Consider the following 15,670-nt stretch of genomic DNA (forward strand, 5'->3'; position numbering starts at 1 on the left):
AAAAAGTTTATATGCTAAGTTAAATGATGATATCTAAAAGAAGTAATATAATTTTAAAAATTGAGCAGAGTAACTATTTTCCTCCCCAACATATGACTTAGAACAGTACCACAGCCGATTTATGTTTCTTGAACACTTTTGCAGCATGAAAAGAAAGTAGTTGTAATAGCTAACATTTATATAGCACTTCCTATGTGCCAGACATTTTTCAGAGTTTTTTTTCCTAAACATAGCAATCAATTTAATGTTTATTACATACCTCTAACAGCAGGTCCTATTGTCTTCAACCCCACTTTCCAGATAAGGGAATTGAGGCAGAAATAGAAGATAGGAAACTTGCCTAAATGGCAGGGCTAAGATTTAAACCTGGCTAAAACTCCGGGGTCTATATTTTAATGGTTTTTACTGCTAAACTATACTACCTCCCACAGTATTACAAACAACTGCAATTTCACTGATAAAGGAAAGGAAAGAAACATTTTATTTGAGCTATGTAGTCCTCTGTGACCCCTACATTCCTGGAGTTTCCACATATTGTGAACCTCATTTTTCCTAAGCCTCCTGAAGGAATGGGCCACTTTTGAGCACCTCAAGATGCTGTCCTGCCTCAACATCACCTTCTCCAACAATTCCCTTTGCTTCTAAGAGGTACAGAGAAACCCTGACTGTTGACAACACAGAGATTTAGAAGCCATTGCTGCACCAGGATTCAGTTCTTCAGAAGGACTAGAAAAGTTAAGAGCGTTAGGTGTTCTTACCTAAAGCAGTATTAACTCAAAGTTTGTCTGTTTCATTTAGTCTTTTCTGTCACTTAAGGTAAAGGCAAAGAACAAAACCACAACACAAACAACAAACCTGCCTGGATAAGAGGAACATTGAGAAATATTTAATTCTCTTTCATTTCAGAGATAGGATGTTCTGACACATAAAAAAGCAGGCTAGAAGAAAATGCCCTTTGGAGAGGAATGACTGGTTGATTATGAATGAAATCACAGGTATGAGAGTTGGAGAGGACCTATTAAACCCTATCACCTGTCCTCGTTATATGACTCGTCTAATTTTAAATAACTCCTGCTACTCCTCTTTCTCCTGAGACTTCATTTGAGACCCAGCTATGTAAAACCTCCACTTGACATTCAACCCGTTTCACTTTGTCCAATTTCATCTTATTTCCTTAGTTATTTAATCTGTTGGCAAGGCGATACCATTTTCCCCTGTAATGTATTCATACTCTTCAGATATCAGTGAAGTTATCTTATCTCTTATTAGGATGACATAAAAGTAGAAAAATGATAATTTGAACATCAAAGATTTCAACTACATAAAAGGTATCTGTCATAGTCAATAGATATAAATGCTTTTTGCACTTTCCTCTAACTACTCTTGTCCAAGTGTGGTAGAAATTTTTTTTTATTACAGTAAAGAGAACAAAAAATCAGATTATTTGACTGTTTTAGCCCAGACCCCTTCAGAGAAGTGGGGTGATTATCACATAGGGGTTAGTTTTCAGCTGTGCAATTAGTGATTTTTCCATGGAGAATCAGGCTCTGGGAAATAACTTATTCAAATAAGATTAATTATGTGTGAGAGCATTCATGTCATCATTTTTAGGACTAAACATTTTTGTCTTATGGAGTTGGCCATTTACATACAGCACATTTTTTAATGCAAAGGTCCACACTGGTGACTCATTTAACTGCATTCTGTTGGCTTCAGTTAAAAAACATATTCAGAATTTGGCCTTTTCTCACCACATCTGCTCCCACTGATCTGAGTCTCATGACCTCTTCTCTAGTTAGGCAATGGCCTTCTACCAGTCTCTTTTCAACACGCTTGCCCTCGCACAAACTATCTTCCAATAGAACAGTCATGTTGCCTCTGCCTGGAATAATCTGTGTGGCTAATTCTTTCAGTTCCTTACAGTTTTGATTCAAGTGTCACTCTTTCAATGAGACTAACTGATCAGCTTCTTTTAATTTGTAATAGCATCTTAGCCCTACCCTCCCCATCCTCTTACAAAGCTTCACATTTTCCCAAAGTACTTATTCACATTTAATACACCAAGAAACAATTAATTACTTTATATATGTACATTTCCTATTTTCTGTTTTTTCTTGCTATAATTTATGCTTCATGAGAGCAGAAAATCTGGTTTATTTTGTTCACAGATATATTCTGAATGACTTGAATAAGGCCTCAATAAATGCTTCTTAAATAAAAGAACAAAATAATAAATTTGAAGGGGCTTTTACTGATGACTCTGAAATATATTAAAAGTAGTCACTTTTTACTAAAAATTAATTTTATTAAGTTGAAATAGTGTGATGAACCATATTATAATATTCTAGAGATATCATTCTCTAAAGAAGTAGGATTAGTCAGATATATTTCTTTCTTGAAAAAATTTAACACTTTAAAGTTCTTTAACTAAATGTCACTCACAATTGATATTAAATCAACCACTTAATTTTCAGGTCTTAAAATCAGGAATATTTATGTTTGTAATAGAAGTGGCCATTAATAACAAATTGCAATGTCAATGTGCTTAGAATTTTTGTTTACTTTAGAAACTATTTTATTCAGTCAATAACTTACTCAGAAATTACTTGAGTCAAAGTTGTAGGTATTTATTTACATGTTCAAAAATAATTTTGCCTGTCAATTAGATTCATGCACTGAGAATGTCTGATACGGTTTGGCTCTGTGTTCTCCACCCAAATCTCATCTCCAGTTGTAATCTACATAATCCCCATGTGTTGAGGGTGGGACCTGGTGGGAGTGAGGGGATCACAGCAGCAATTTCTCCAATGCTGTTCTCGTAATGGTGAGTTCCCACAAGATCTGATGGTTTTATATGTGTTTGACATTTCTTCCTATACACACTCACTGTCTCTTGCCTGCAACCATGTAAGATGTGTCTGCTTTGCCTTCCGCCATGATTGTAAGTTTCCTGAGACCTCCCCAGCCATGTAGAACTGTGCGTCAATTAAACCTCTTCCCTTTATAAATTACCTAGTCTCGGGTATTTCTTTATGGCAGTGTGAAAATGGACTAATACATGCCCTATTAATTCAAAGACAAAAGAGACTAGGTTTTTGTTCCTGAAAAGAACACTGTGGTAAAAAGAAACAAATAACTGAGTAAGTATAATGCTATGTGGTAGGAAAAACAGAAGCGGTACTTAGAATATTTAAAGGAAAAAAACATTTCAACTTGGAGGTTTGGGACAGACTGTGGAAGTTACTGTATGTGGTCTGTATCCTTAATGCCTAGAACCATGGCTGGTTAGAGGTGGCTTTTAACATTTATTTGCCTGAATGGAATAGTATTCTCATTAGTAACCTATCAGCAAGTCATATTATAGGATGAATTTTGCTTAAGACAATTATATAAATGCTCAATTTTGACTTTTTTTTTTTAAATTTTCCTTACATGTTCCTTCTAAGATTTGTAACTCTTATTTCAGTGATTATATTTGGTATTATGAATATGTGTTCCAAGACTTTCATGACTGATTTTCTCACTACAAGTTCCTTAGTTTCTAATATTTCACCACGATTTCTAGTTTCTTAGCAAAATATTATTGTCTCTAATATTTCCACCTGACATCAATTCGAATGTCTCATTCAGATGAAAACCGTACTTGGAAGTCACCACCCTGCCCTATTATCGTGCTTTAGAATCAGACTTCCATAGGGCTTCCCAGAAGCAGCAAATCTATCTTTGTTTCAAGATAATGCAATCTTGTATGTTGAAAATGCTAAGGAATTCTTTAAAGAAACATCAGAGCTAATAAACAAATTCAGCAAGGCTGCTGCTGGGTCTAAGATCAATATACAAAAATCCATTTTATTTCTGTGCACTAGCAATGTACAATCAGAAAGCGAAATTAAGACAAAATAGACCAAACTCCAGAAAAATTAATTGCTTCACACAAGTCTACTTAGTTAATAATAAGTGGCAAGTCTAAGATGACAACCTAGTCTTGTCTCTAATGGCCTCTGTGTACTTTTCAACATTTTGCAAATATATAGGGTAAACCAATATATTTCTTGAAACACACTCACTTTTACTTGCCTGTTTGGTTACCATTTTTCATTTAATTGATTCAATTTTTAAAAAATCCAAAAAGACTTTTGCATTTAATACTGCTCACTTTACACTGCGGAACAACACATATCTCTTTCCTTTTGATTTATGAATTAAAATCCTTTTGACTTCTGAATTAAATGAATTATACCTGAAGCATTGCCAAAAGTGTGGTCAAAATTGGGTCCAGTAAAAGGAGGAAAGGTGCTTCCCTGAATTCTTTCCCATTCATTATCATCATTTAGATCCTGGACCCAGAAACAAAAGCCATCCTCAAAGTTACAATTAATTTTCTCATAATCTGTGAATGAAAAAAAGGAAGAATAAAAAACAAATTTAGTCCACAATGTGAGTAGTTGTATTAGATTGTATTGAAAATAATCTAACCTTATATAGCTTATACTTCAGTGGTATGCACAAAATCATTTTTTTTGTTAATCTTAACTCTGTTGCATTCTATTAAGTTTTTTTAAAACAGGTTTTTATTGCCAAGTGTGTTAAATTAATACATTTCCTATACTCTGTCAGGGCATTAGCAAATATAAGTTTCTTGTATTTTAAGTTTTACATTTTGTCTCCATTGGTTCACCCACAAAAACTTTGTTCCATATTCTTCTCTCTCCTGTTACTAAATTTAATAGCTTGATCCAAATTAAGTTTATGTAGAATTTTCTCTGAAATAGTTTTATGCTAGTATTTTGTAACTTGCAATGCTTGCAGCAAATAAAATTTTAATTTGATTTTACAGTGATTTATAAGTTTTCTCAAATTGGTTATTTGATTCCTTTGAAAAATGTAAACCATTTTCCAATTTCTCATTTCTTTTTGAGTTCTAAGAAGAGAAAGATGCACATACAAGATACTCATTATAAAACTTACATCATGAAAATTTTAGATTCTGCTACCTTTAAAATTCCATTATAACATTAAAGCATCTAAAAATTAAAAAGCTGAAAATAAATAATACTTACTATTAAGTTCACTGCTGTTAAATGCAGTATATGTTACATTAAAGCCAACATAATCACTTTCATCAGATTCTATAAGAAAAGTGGCAGTAACTTGGTTGGAAAAAATTCTTATTGTGCCAGGATTAGTTTCCCAAATAGAAGCTGCAAAATAAAATAAACAACTGTTATATGTATATATCTACCTGTTCATCTATCTATCCATCCATCAGTCCATCTACTGAACTATCAGTTTATCAGTTTATCTATCCAAATATCTATCTGATACCACCGAGTTAACTAAAAGCATTAGTCTTACCTTTATTTTAACTGAAATATCTCTTCTCTCAAACATTAGAAAGCCTCAAATTATTTTACATATTTATGGTTTGATAAAAAAGGTATTTTAAATTTTTAATTGTTAGATTTATACACTATATATACATAGAAAAGATGCATTCATTCACTGACAAAGTTAGTCTAAGAAACACCAGTTAAGCAGTTTTAAAAATTAAAGTCAACTTAGCTTCATCAGGTATTTACTGTGTCACACTCACAAGGGCTTAATCTGGGTAAAATAATAGAAACAAAAGAGTATTCTTTGGTTCTTTATACTTATAACTATAAGATCTCAAAATAATACCAGGTGACTTAAGATTGTTTCTACAGCATTTTATATTGATTGTAGCATTTGTCTGTCTTGAGTATAAACTACTTAGGGGATTTTTTTTTTTCATTTTTGATTGTCAAGAGTTAGTATGGTACTTGGGTTATTAAAAGTTTTCATATTATGCTTTACAAAATCATTGTTCTATAAAATTTGCTTTTATGAAAATGTACATCACATACATTTTCAAAGGGGGTGATCTTGCCTCTAGGGGGGTGAAAATTGGTTCTGAGGGAGAAAAACAGTTTTTATTTTCAATTGAGTAAAGCTCAGATATACCCACAGTCCATGAACAGATCCACAGAATATAGTATATATGAAATATTAGACTTTCACGAGGGGTAGTTAGAAAAAAACAAGGCCTGAAATGGTTTCTTAGTGGAGGTGATAATAAAAAAAAGTGTTAACAAACAATCCATCCATTAGCATAAATAACAGTGAGTTATTTAACATTGAGTTCTGAAAAGAGACACTTTTATGAATGATTAGATATCCTGTGATTATGTAGTAATTAGAAAACAATGTGATACATACAATGTAATTTCAATATAATCTAATAGAAAGGACCTCATGAACAAGCATTGATTCACATCTTAATGTTTTTCCCCAAAATGTGTGCCATGAATTCAATGCTTTTTCATGAAGAACTATTATTTAGACTGTCATCATGGCAGCATGCACACCTTTGTAAGTTAAATACTTCTCATATTGAAAACCTTTGGAGTTCATAAGTGTTAGTCACTTAAGGGATGTGAACATTCTAGAAACTTTAAACCTATCTGCCTCCTTTTTGCTTTTTATTCCATGGCAATGGAATTCTCTTGGACAATGGCTTCTGGTTGGCTTTGAATGTGGCTGGTGGTTCAACCACATCCTTAGTGTGTTGGATTTCATAGTGTGTTGGATTCTCATGATATCTAACAGAATTGTGCTAGTCTAAAAAGTCCAGGAGCTTACCTTGAATTCCATTAACCTGCTTCAGAGATACATGCAAACCTCCTAAAATGGTGTAGAATATGTGTCTGTAGAGATTTTATAAAACTTTCATCAGATAGTCTTAAAGTCTCCTTGTCTAATAAGAGTCCCAGGACTACAGATCCAGTGAAAGCCATGTATCTTACAAATCCAGGGAGTAGTGGAGGGTAGTGGTTAAGAGCAGGGGCTCCAGCATCAGTATTTGATTGAGTCTTGGTTCCATGTCTTACTAGACTTGTCTGTGCCTTTCTTCTGTAGTGTAACAACTTTTTCCCATGAAGATTTGTGATAAGGAGTAAAAGTAATTCTCATGTAAGACAGTGACTGGTATACACTAAATGCTCAGTGAATTCTATCTTTTGCTTCTCCATCTCACCAACTAGGTTGTAAACCTTGAAAAGGGTGAGATTATGACTTAATGCTTTCTGTGCCTCTGTCATTGTATCAAAGCATAGGAGATTTTTAATCAATATTTGAGGGCATATATCAAGATGTGAGTAAACAGAGTAATAGAATTTGCCTACATAAAAGAGACAGGGTTTGTGTTGAAAGAATAAAAACAATTACCTAATATCTTTTAAAGGATGCCTTTTTTCCTAGTATATCATAACTGATAAAATAAATTTTTAGACATTCCTTAAGAAAATCCAACATCTTCTATTAAAAATACAAAACTTTTATGGATGTTAATTTGCGTAGACTGATCAATCAGTCACTCTTAAATGTGAATTAACTCATCATTTGTCTACTAACAGCAAAGGCTCTGGTGAATAGGTTTTGTGAAAGAAGAGAGAAATATGATACAGATGTGGGGAATTTGGAAAGAGGGCAATGGACAGGGAAGACCAACTTTCTACAGAATATGATTCAACAGACCTAGTTCAAAGTACTTATATTATCCAATTTATAAGAGTGAAAATACGGCACCTAGAGTACCATCTTTATTATAAAAGAATTTCTAATATATTCAACACATCTTAGTGAGTGCCCACTATGAATTTAGTCTGGGGTCAAGTGCTGATGACATAGAAAAGAAGTAACCAGTTTCCTCTATTAGAATAATATATATTGGTGAGTTATTAAAAATAACCATAAAATTATTATATAAGGGGAAAATGCTATGGAGGCACTGAAGAAGGAATCTTTAATTTTGCCAGGCACTATGATTGGGGAATCTTTGATAATTTCTGGAAGGGATGACTTAAGCAAACCTAGTGCTTGCTAAAATAAATTTTTCCACATAATGTACCCCTGTCAACAGAAGTGAGTTAATGGGTACTTCTGAGTATACATAAAAGTGTCCTAATAAAAGCATAAAATGTATTGAAAATGCTTTACTTTGAATAATATTTGCCTATATTGTTTAATTCCATATATGCAGTGTTATTATTTTTGTTGTAGGATAAGTTGACAATTCAGGAATATACACTATGTTTATTACATAGCTTTGGCTATAGTTATTCATACTTCTGTGTGCCTCAGGATAAGCATGGCCTTGTACAATGTATTAGAAATATATTGTCAGCAGTCCTGTGGGAATGGAATACCAGCTAAGCACTTGAGATACAAAGAATGGCGTAACAACTATGCACTCAGAAGCACAATTCCTGGGCTAAGCATTTTGAAACTGTTTTCAGTGTGCTAACCCAGGCATTTTTGTTGTCTTTCTTTGAAGATGCATGAAAACATTTATAGATTTTTCTGAACACTAAATTAAGTAAGCTCACTCACCATCTTCTACTCCTTTCACACGAAGTATTAATATTATAACCATTGAATTTAATATTATACTTTCATCATTGCAACTTAAAGAAAACACTTTTGAAATAACTTTCCCAGCACTCCATTTTGATTTACTTCAATTTTCATGATTATTTGAAGACTGCACTATCACTTTATGTATGTCTATATTTCCCTGACACTTTTTAGCAGTTAAAGAACTTTTGCATCGCAACTGTAGGTTAAAATGATGGAAAAATGCCTTTAGGGTTTGTTTATGCTGATTTGCCCCTAATCAGGTATATAACAACTATTTTAGGAAGATAATTCCTTATATTGTCTCTATATAATCCCACTTACCCTAAGTGAAAAATTTATATATTTCCAATAGTGTACAAATAATAACAGCATTTGAGATTATATATTTTGAATTGGAATTTAATGAAAGCAAACCTTGTAAGCACATTTCACATAAAGGAATTGATAAAACATTTAGGGAAAGATGAGCTTGTGACTTGAGAATGAAAGTATCAGCATTATTTCCATACAAATTAACTTTACAGTTATGGGAAATACTGCTTGTCTCCATTGATTATATACTATAATACCATATGATAGAAATATATCCCAGTTGGTGTAAATTCAGATAAACCTTGAGTTTTTGCAATACACCAGACTTTGTGCTAGGTACCAATGGTAAGGTATTATTAGTTTTCTTCGAAAAAGTTAGAATTTTTAATTTGAAAATTTAACACCCAATACACTTTCTCACATTTTTGGATTATAATTAAAATATTTAATTTTCAAAACTTTAAAATAAATTATTATTCTGAATACCTTAAAATTAAGCAACTACCTGTTATGATGTAACTACACATTCATAGATATTTTCTGCTTGGATATTCAGTTTCTCATTACATTCTTATGGCAATTAATTGCCCATTAGTCACATCACTATGGCTAAATGTTTTAAAATTTATTCACAAATTGCTGATACCCTAATCGTGTGAAAATAATATTTAGACAAACCATGGTATTTGAAGAGCTAAGAAACATGAGAATATCTTATGCCTACCACTTATTCAGCCCCCAACCTATGCAAATTTAGATTTTAACTTCTGTATAGTAGGGATGATAATAGCACCTACATAATTGGTTTGGAAGAGCATCTATTGAGTCAACTCAAAGTGCTGACAACACTCCTTTACACAGTGTAAGTGAAAATATATGGTAAAGTTTATTAATGCCACATTAGTCTTTGGAAATGTTTATATGAAGTAGCCTATTTGTCCACCTATGTGAATATTTATGTTGGTAATAATTAAAAAAAACTGCATTTGTCGGATATAGAAATAGATTATGAAATGGTTGGCCCATTCTTTTTAAGAGCAAATATGATTTACCATGAGTTCATATGTTTTATATACACTCATTATGATATGTGTACTTGGGCTGTTAAAGCACAAAGAATAATTGTATTATGTTTCAAGTCAGAGAGTTTGGGATTTGATTTCTGCCTCCAACACTGTGGACTTATGGTAATTTAATATATTAGACCTCATTTTACTCTTCTGTAAAACATATTTTGCAGGTTTATTGAAAATATTATATAAGAAAATGCACATTGATTATTCAGTAGAATATCACATGTCAACACCTAATAAAAATGAGATATTATTAGCATATGCTTACATATTTCTCAAATCATTAAATCTGTAAAAAATTATTCAGTAGGATTCACTTTTCATTGCCCACAAATACAATTTGAGAGGTGAGGTTCTTAACACAAAGTTATTATGTAAAATTTAATCACACGTGTCACCAACCTTATCTTAGCTTGACACTTAACTATTTCTCCAACAGGCGAGGAAAACTAGTTATTCCCTCGGCTTCATTTCCACATTCTCTACCTCATCCTCACTGATTTCCTCCTGGAATTTTGCACCTAATTTCACTGGTTACTGTGAATAGGTCTGTGCATTTTGGGGACAGGGAGAACAAAGGGGCATGAACAGATGTATATTACTAGGGCATTCCCTGCCCCCTTTTCAGCTTCCAGCCCCATCCATGTGTAACGATAAATGTTTGTATAGTCACAATACCATCCATCCACATCTATCATTTACTTAGCCTACCTCCTTGGCTAGACAATGTTTTAACCACTTTATTAGTATTAGCCTGCAGGAGAACGAGGAGCAGGATGAACATAAAAAATAACAGAACCTTTGTGGGTTTATAACCTACGCAATGCAGAGAAAACAGAATAGTAATTTTCAGAGACTGAATTTGGTTAATAGGGACTAGCATTTAAACAATGTATGGTAACCAAATTGATAATTATAACCATTTGACAAGTTTCACATAATTTTTAGGATATTAATTAGAAGAGGATGATGTTAAAACATAACTGTTTTATTATGAAGACACGTAGAGCACTAATTTTCTAATTTTTATAATGAGAAGCAATTTTTTTTTTTAGTTGTATAAGTTTCAAGTCCATATTCACTTCAAAATCAAAGGGAAAACATACCACTCCAAAAATTTACCCACATATTTTCATTTTCATAAGTAATTGTATATTTGCTTCAACTTACCTCTTAAAATCTTGCTTGATCCTACACCTTCATAAATATTTAATGTATCTGTATAATATATATTAAAATGATCGAAGCTCAGTTTAATAGAAAGTCCTTGGTTTACACTAAATTAAAGGCAAAAAAATAGATTACCACATTTTTAACAGTTGTCATATTTCCTAATGCATTCTAGAATTTGTATGTGTTTTCTTGTGGTGAACACCACATAATATGATATCTACCCTCTTAAATTTTTAACTGTACAGTGCAGTATTGCCAATTATGAACACAATGATGTACAGCAGATCTCTAGAATTCTTTAACTTGCAGGACTGAAACTCTGTATCAGTGAATGACAACTCCCCCATTGCTTAGTCCTCCCAGTCCTTGGCAACCACCATTCTCCTCTCATTTCCATGAGTTTAACTACTTTCTATGCTTCAAGTAAATGAATTCATGCAGTATTTATCTCTCTGTGACTGGCTTATTTCAGTTAGTACAATGTTCTCAAGGTTCTTCTATGTTGTATCATATACAAGATTTCCTTCTTTATGACTAATATTCATATATATATATCACATTTCCTTTGTTCAGTCATCAAATGATGGACATTCAGGTTCTTTTTACCTTTGGGTTATTGTAACTAATGCTGAAATGAACATGGGAGTGCAGATATTTCATTGAGATAAATATTCAGAATTGGGAATGCTGGATCATATGTGAATTCTATTTTTAATTTTTTAAGGAACCTACACACTGTTCTCCATAGCAGCTGCACCATTTCAGGTTTTCTCAGTGTCATTTGTGGAAAAGACTATCCTTTTCCCCTTGTGTTGTCTTAGCACCCTCGTGGAAGATCATTTGATCATATATGTGAGGCTTTATTGTGGGCTTTCTATTCTTTCTGTCTACGTGTTTGTCTTTTTGCCAGTATGTTACAGTTTTGATTACTACAGCTTTGTAATATATTTTGAAATCAGGAAGTGTGAGATCCCAGGTTTGTTATTTTTTCAAGTTTGTTTTGGCTATTCAGGTTTTGTTGTGATTCCATGTACATTTTTAGATTTTTTTTTCTATTTCTGTAAAAACTGCCATCAGTATTATAGGGCTTGCATTCAATCTGTACATCACTTTGGGTAGAATGAACATTTTAATTACGTTAAAATTTCCAATTCATGTATATTGTTCACACCATCAAGGTGACAGCTTGATTGTATGACAGTTAAATTGTTATTTACATACTTAAATGTCTTTCCTAACAATTTATATGACTCAAGGACAGGGATTAATTCATTCATTCCTATATTATCTAATACTTTGTAGAAACTAGTGCATGCTATTGATATAAAAAATATTGTATCTAGCTGCCGGTATAAGAGCATAGAAGGAAAAGTGTGACAGGTTCATCAGAAAATTTAAATTTCACATTTAAACTATTTTCATTTTCAGATAATAGTTTCAGAGAGAGGAGACTTAGTGAAACCTCTACTTACAACTCCACTGTCTTATTAAAGTGTTATAATCAGAAATGTAAGTAACTCCTCCAAGTGCTTTGTAAGTACCAAGTTTCTCTGAACATGGCTGAAAGAAATAAAAGTGTGTATGGGTGAAAATATCTAAGCCTCCTTGGGCATGAGGTTGGCTAGATCATCTGCAAATGGACCCAGGAAAGGATTAAAAGGGCTGGTAATACTTAAGAGATTTAGTTTCCAAGGCCAAGCAGGAGCCCTGAGAAGTGACCTGGCCTCCGACTCTGGCCCTGGAGGATACTGAGTGAAAAAGGCCTACAGGCAGGGACATGGCAAGACTGGTTTTTAGGTTCACCACCAGTAGTAATGTGGCCAATAAGGCAATTAAGGACGTTCTTCACAGAGTTAGTAAATTTTTGAAAGTCTAAAAGTCATTGTTGAGAACTGTCCATTTGTGGCAAAACCTCAGGTTGATCAAACACCATACTATAATTATGGCCGGTGGGCTGGACTTCAGGGCTGAAGTTTAGTCTTCAAGTAGTGGAGTTGGTGTTAGCGAAATAGCAGCTACTAGCACGGCAGCATTAAAAGACAACTAAGCAGAAACTCAGATTTTTGAACCTGACCTGTGTTTGCTGCAAGGGAGATAAAGTTAGAATGGTGGTGGGTTATTAAAAAAAACAACCAAAAAAACCCAAACCACAAACGTATGGACTTCAGCCCTGAGTATCAGATTCAGCAGTCCCGGAGTGTATTCTGGAATGTGTATTTTGAGAAGCTCCAAGGGCGATTATGATGAGTGCTTAGGTTTGAGGGCCCTTGAAGCATGTTAGGTAAATGCAGGAGATGCTATACTCATGGCTACTATAAGACATGCCTCGTAACCACAGGCAGAGGTGAGGGGATCAAAATGAGGGAGCAGAAGATCATCCCAGCTTAGACAGAGAAGGAAAGTAAAGCTCAGTTTGAAGCTGTTTCAATTCTGCCTCTGTTAAGTCAGTTTAAAGACCGAGGGAGTGAGCCTGCTGGTGAGACCTTTAGGGAATCTGGAGTCAAGCTGGAAAAGACAGAGATGGAAGAAATAAGCAGCCATTTCATACTGTGTGGCAAGAACCTGAGGCTCCGACTTTTAACTTTCTTTAATCAGCTATTATATCGATTGCCGTAGTTTTCTAGTGAGTCATCACAATGATTAAAATAACACTATAGGTCAGACCAGTAAACCATAATCCCATCTAGCTATTAATACAAATGAATCAATTAGAATATAATTTTTCATAGTGAATTCAATGGAGCACTTATTCTGCATGCTCTGTTGGGGAAATATTCAGCATTTTAACAAGAAAGTTTTCATTGGAGACTTACACTGCATGTTAACATATTTAAAGCTATAAGAAGTCCTACTTTTAAGAGTTTAAATAAGTTTATTTCAAGATCTCTTATATTTATGTGAGTACAAATTCTTTTTTCCTTGGAATATCCGGAAGGAACTTAAGGTGTTCCTTGTCTATGAAAATGCTTAGGTAAACATTAAGATAGATCAGCTATCAGCAGCCTGATTATTTTGATTATCATCATGATTGGTTAACTGAATTAAGAATATGGAGGTAAAATATATATTGACTGATCCAAATGTCATTCGAGATATAGCAAGAAAGACATACACAGAGGCTGTTCCCTGCTCTTAATCTGCTGTAACTGAATCACACCTTTAGAGATCTCCACAAAGTCAGTGGCGAAATAAGAAAGGATATATTTTATAGACAAATGCAGGTGATGTGAAATTCTACTTCTTATGATACACAGCCATACATGTGTGTTGTTTGCCTGGCAGCACGTGATCAATGTGCACCACAGAAAAATAAACTTGCTTCAGAACCCAATGAGATGATCCCATTTATTAGACAGTATTGTTCATAGGACAGAATGCCTTTGTAAAAGGTTAAAAATGATAGTATAATCTTTGGTACAATTTTTCAGTTGGGAGGTTTTTGCTTCATACTTAATGAAAACAATAATTCTTTAAAAAAGTACTGAAAACAATAAGACGTTGCATCAGAAAAACACTTTATGACTTAAGAACAGAAAACATAAGATCTTGTATTACCGTATGATCCACTGGCAGACAACACTTGATTCAGAAGGTTTTGGATAATGAGTAGCCTGGAAAGACCCAGATGATCCAGTTAACAAAAATCTTCCATCACAAACTGTGGCTGCAAAACGATGCCAATTAATGTTAGACAAAAACAATCTTGGGATTCAAATTGGCTGCAAAACATTTCACAGAATATTCATGGCAGAATCTGTACAAGGCTATTTTATAAAATTGAAATGATAATAAGATTTCATGTTGAAAACCTATTAGCCATTTTTAAATACTAATACACATCCTATCCTGAAGTATTTTAGAAAAATTCTTTCTTTCTTTTCTTTCTTCTTTCTTTCTCTTTTTCTTTCTTTCTTTCTTTTTCTTTCTTTCTTTCTTTTTCTTTCTCTCTTTCTTTCTTCTTTCTTTCTTCTTTCTTTCTCTCTCTCCTTTCTGTCTTTCTCTCTCTTTCTTTCTCCTTCCTTCCTTCCTTCCTTCCTTCCTTCCTTCCTTCCTTCCTTCCTTCCTTCTCTCTCTCTCTCTTTCTTTCTTTTTTTTATTTGAGATGGAGTTTCGCTCTTGTTGTGTGTGCTGGAATGCAATGGTGCCATCTTGGCTCACTGCAACCTCTGCCTCCTGTGTTCAAGCGATTCTCCTGCCTCAGTCTCAGGAGTAGCTGGGATTACAGGCGCCTGTCACCACGCCTGGCTACTTTTTGTATTTTTAGTAGAGATGGGGTTTCACCATGTTGGCCAGGCTGGTCTCGATCTCCTGACCTCAGGTGATCTGCACTCCCAGGCCTCCTAAAGTGTTAGGATTACAGGCATGAGCCACTGCGCCATGTTCAAAAGCATTGTCTTTCTAAATACACTTCCCTAAGCTGCACTTTAAGTGTATTCTTCCATATTTGCAAGGAAATAAATATATCTGAATTGCAACCTGCCAGTTTAGACAAATAACTAGTCATTTTTTGGTCTTATTTTTAGAATTAAATTGGAGCTAGGTGAATTTCAAATATATGAACAAAGTGCTATGTTTTCTTGAAAAAGATTAGAATAAGGCCAGGAAAATGATAGTACTAATGGCCTGTATAGAATTCCATCCAACAAATCTGTTAGTCCGTCTTTTAAAGTTCATTA

The 15,670-nt window shown here is 33.7% G+C and overlaps 1 protein-coding gene across 1 annotated transcript in view; it reads right to left on the bottom strand.

Moving 5' to 3' along the window:
• The window catches only part of TMPRSS15 (transmembrane protease, serine 15), a 159,154-nt gene that overhangs the window by 82,631 nt on the left and 60,853 nt on the right, over positions 1–15,670 (bottom strand). The window contains exons 7-10 of the mRNA XM_011984889.1: positions 14,550–14,658; positions 10,992–11,098; positions 5,061–5,201; positions 4,241–4,390 (exon numbers count right to left, since the gene is read on the bottom strand). Of these exons, the coding sequence (XP_011840279.1) occupies positions 4,241–4,390; positions 5,061–5,201; positions 10,992–11,098; positions 14,550–14,658 (507 nt within the window). The remainder of the gene's footprint in view (positions 1–4,240; positions 4,391–5,060; positions 5,202–10,991; positions 11,099–14,549; positions 14,659–15,670) is intronic.

This window comes from Mandrillus leucophaeus, unplaced genomic scaffold (genome assembly GCF_000951045.1).
Source record: "Mandrillus leucophaeus isolate KB7577 unplaced genomic scaffold, Mleu.le_1.0 Scaffold275, whole genome shotgun sequence".
In the NCBI taxonomy this organism is placed as follows: Eukaryota; Metazoa; Chordata; class Mammalia; order Primates; family Cercopithecidae; genus Mandrillus; species Mandrillus leucophaeus.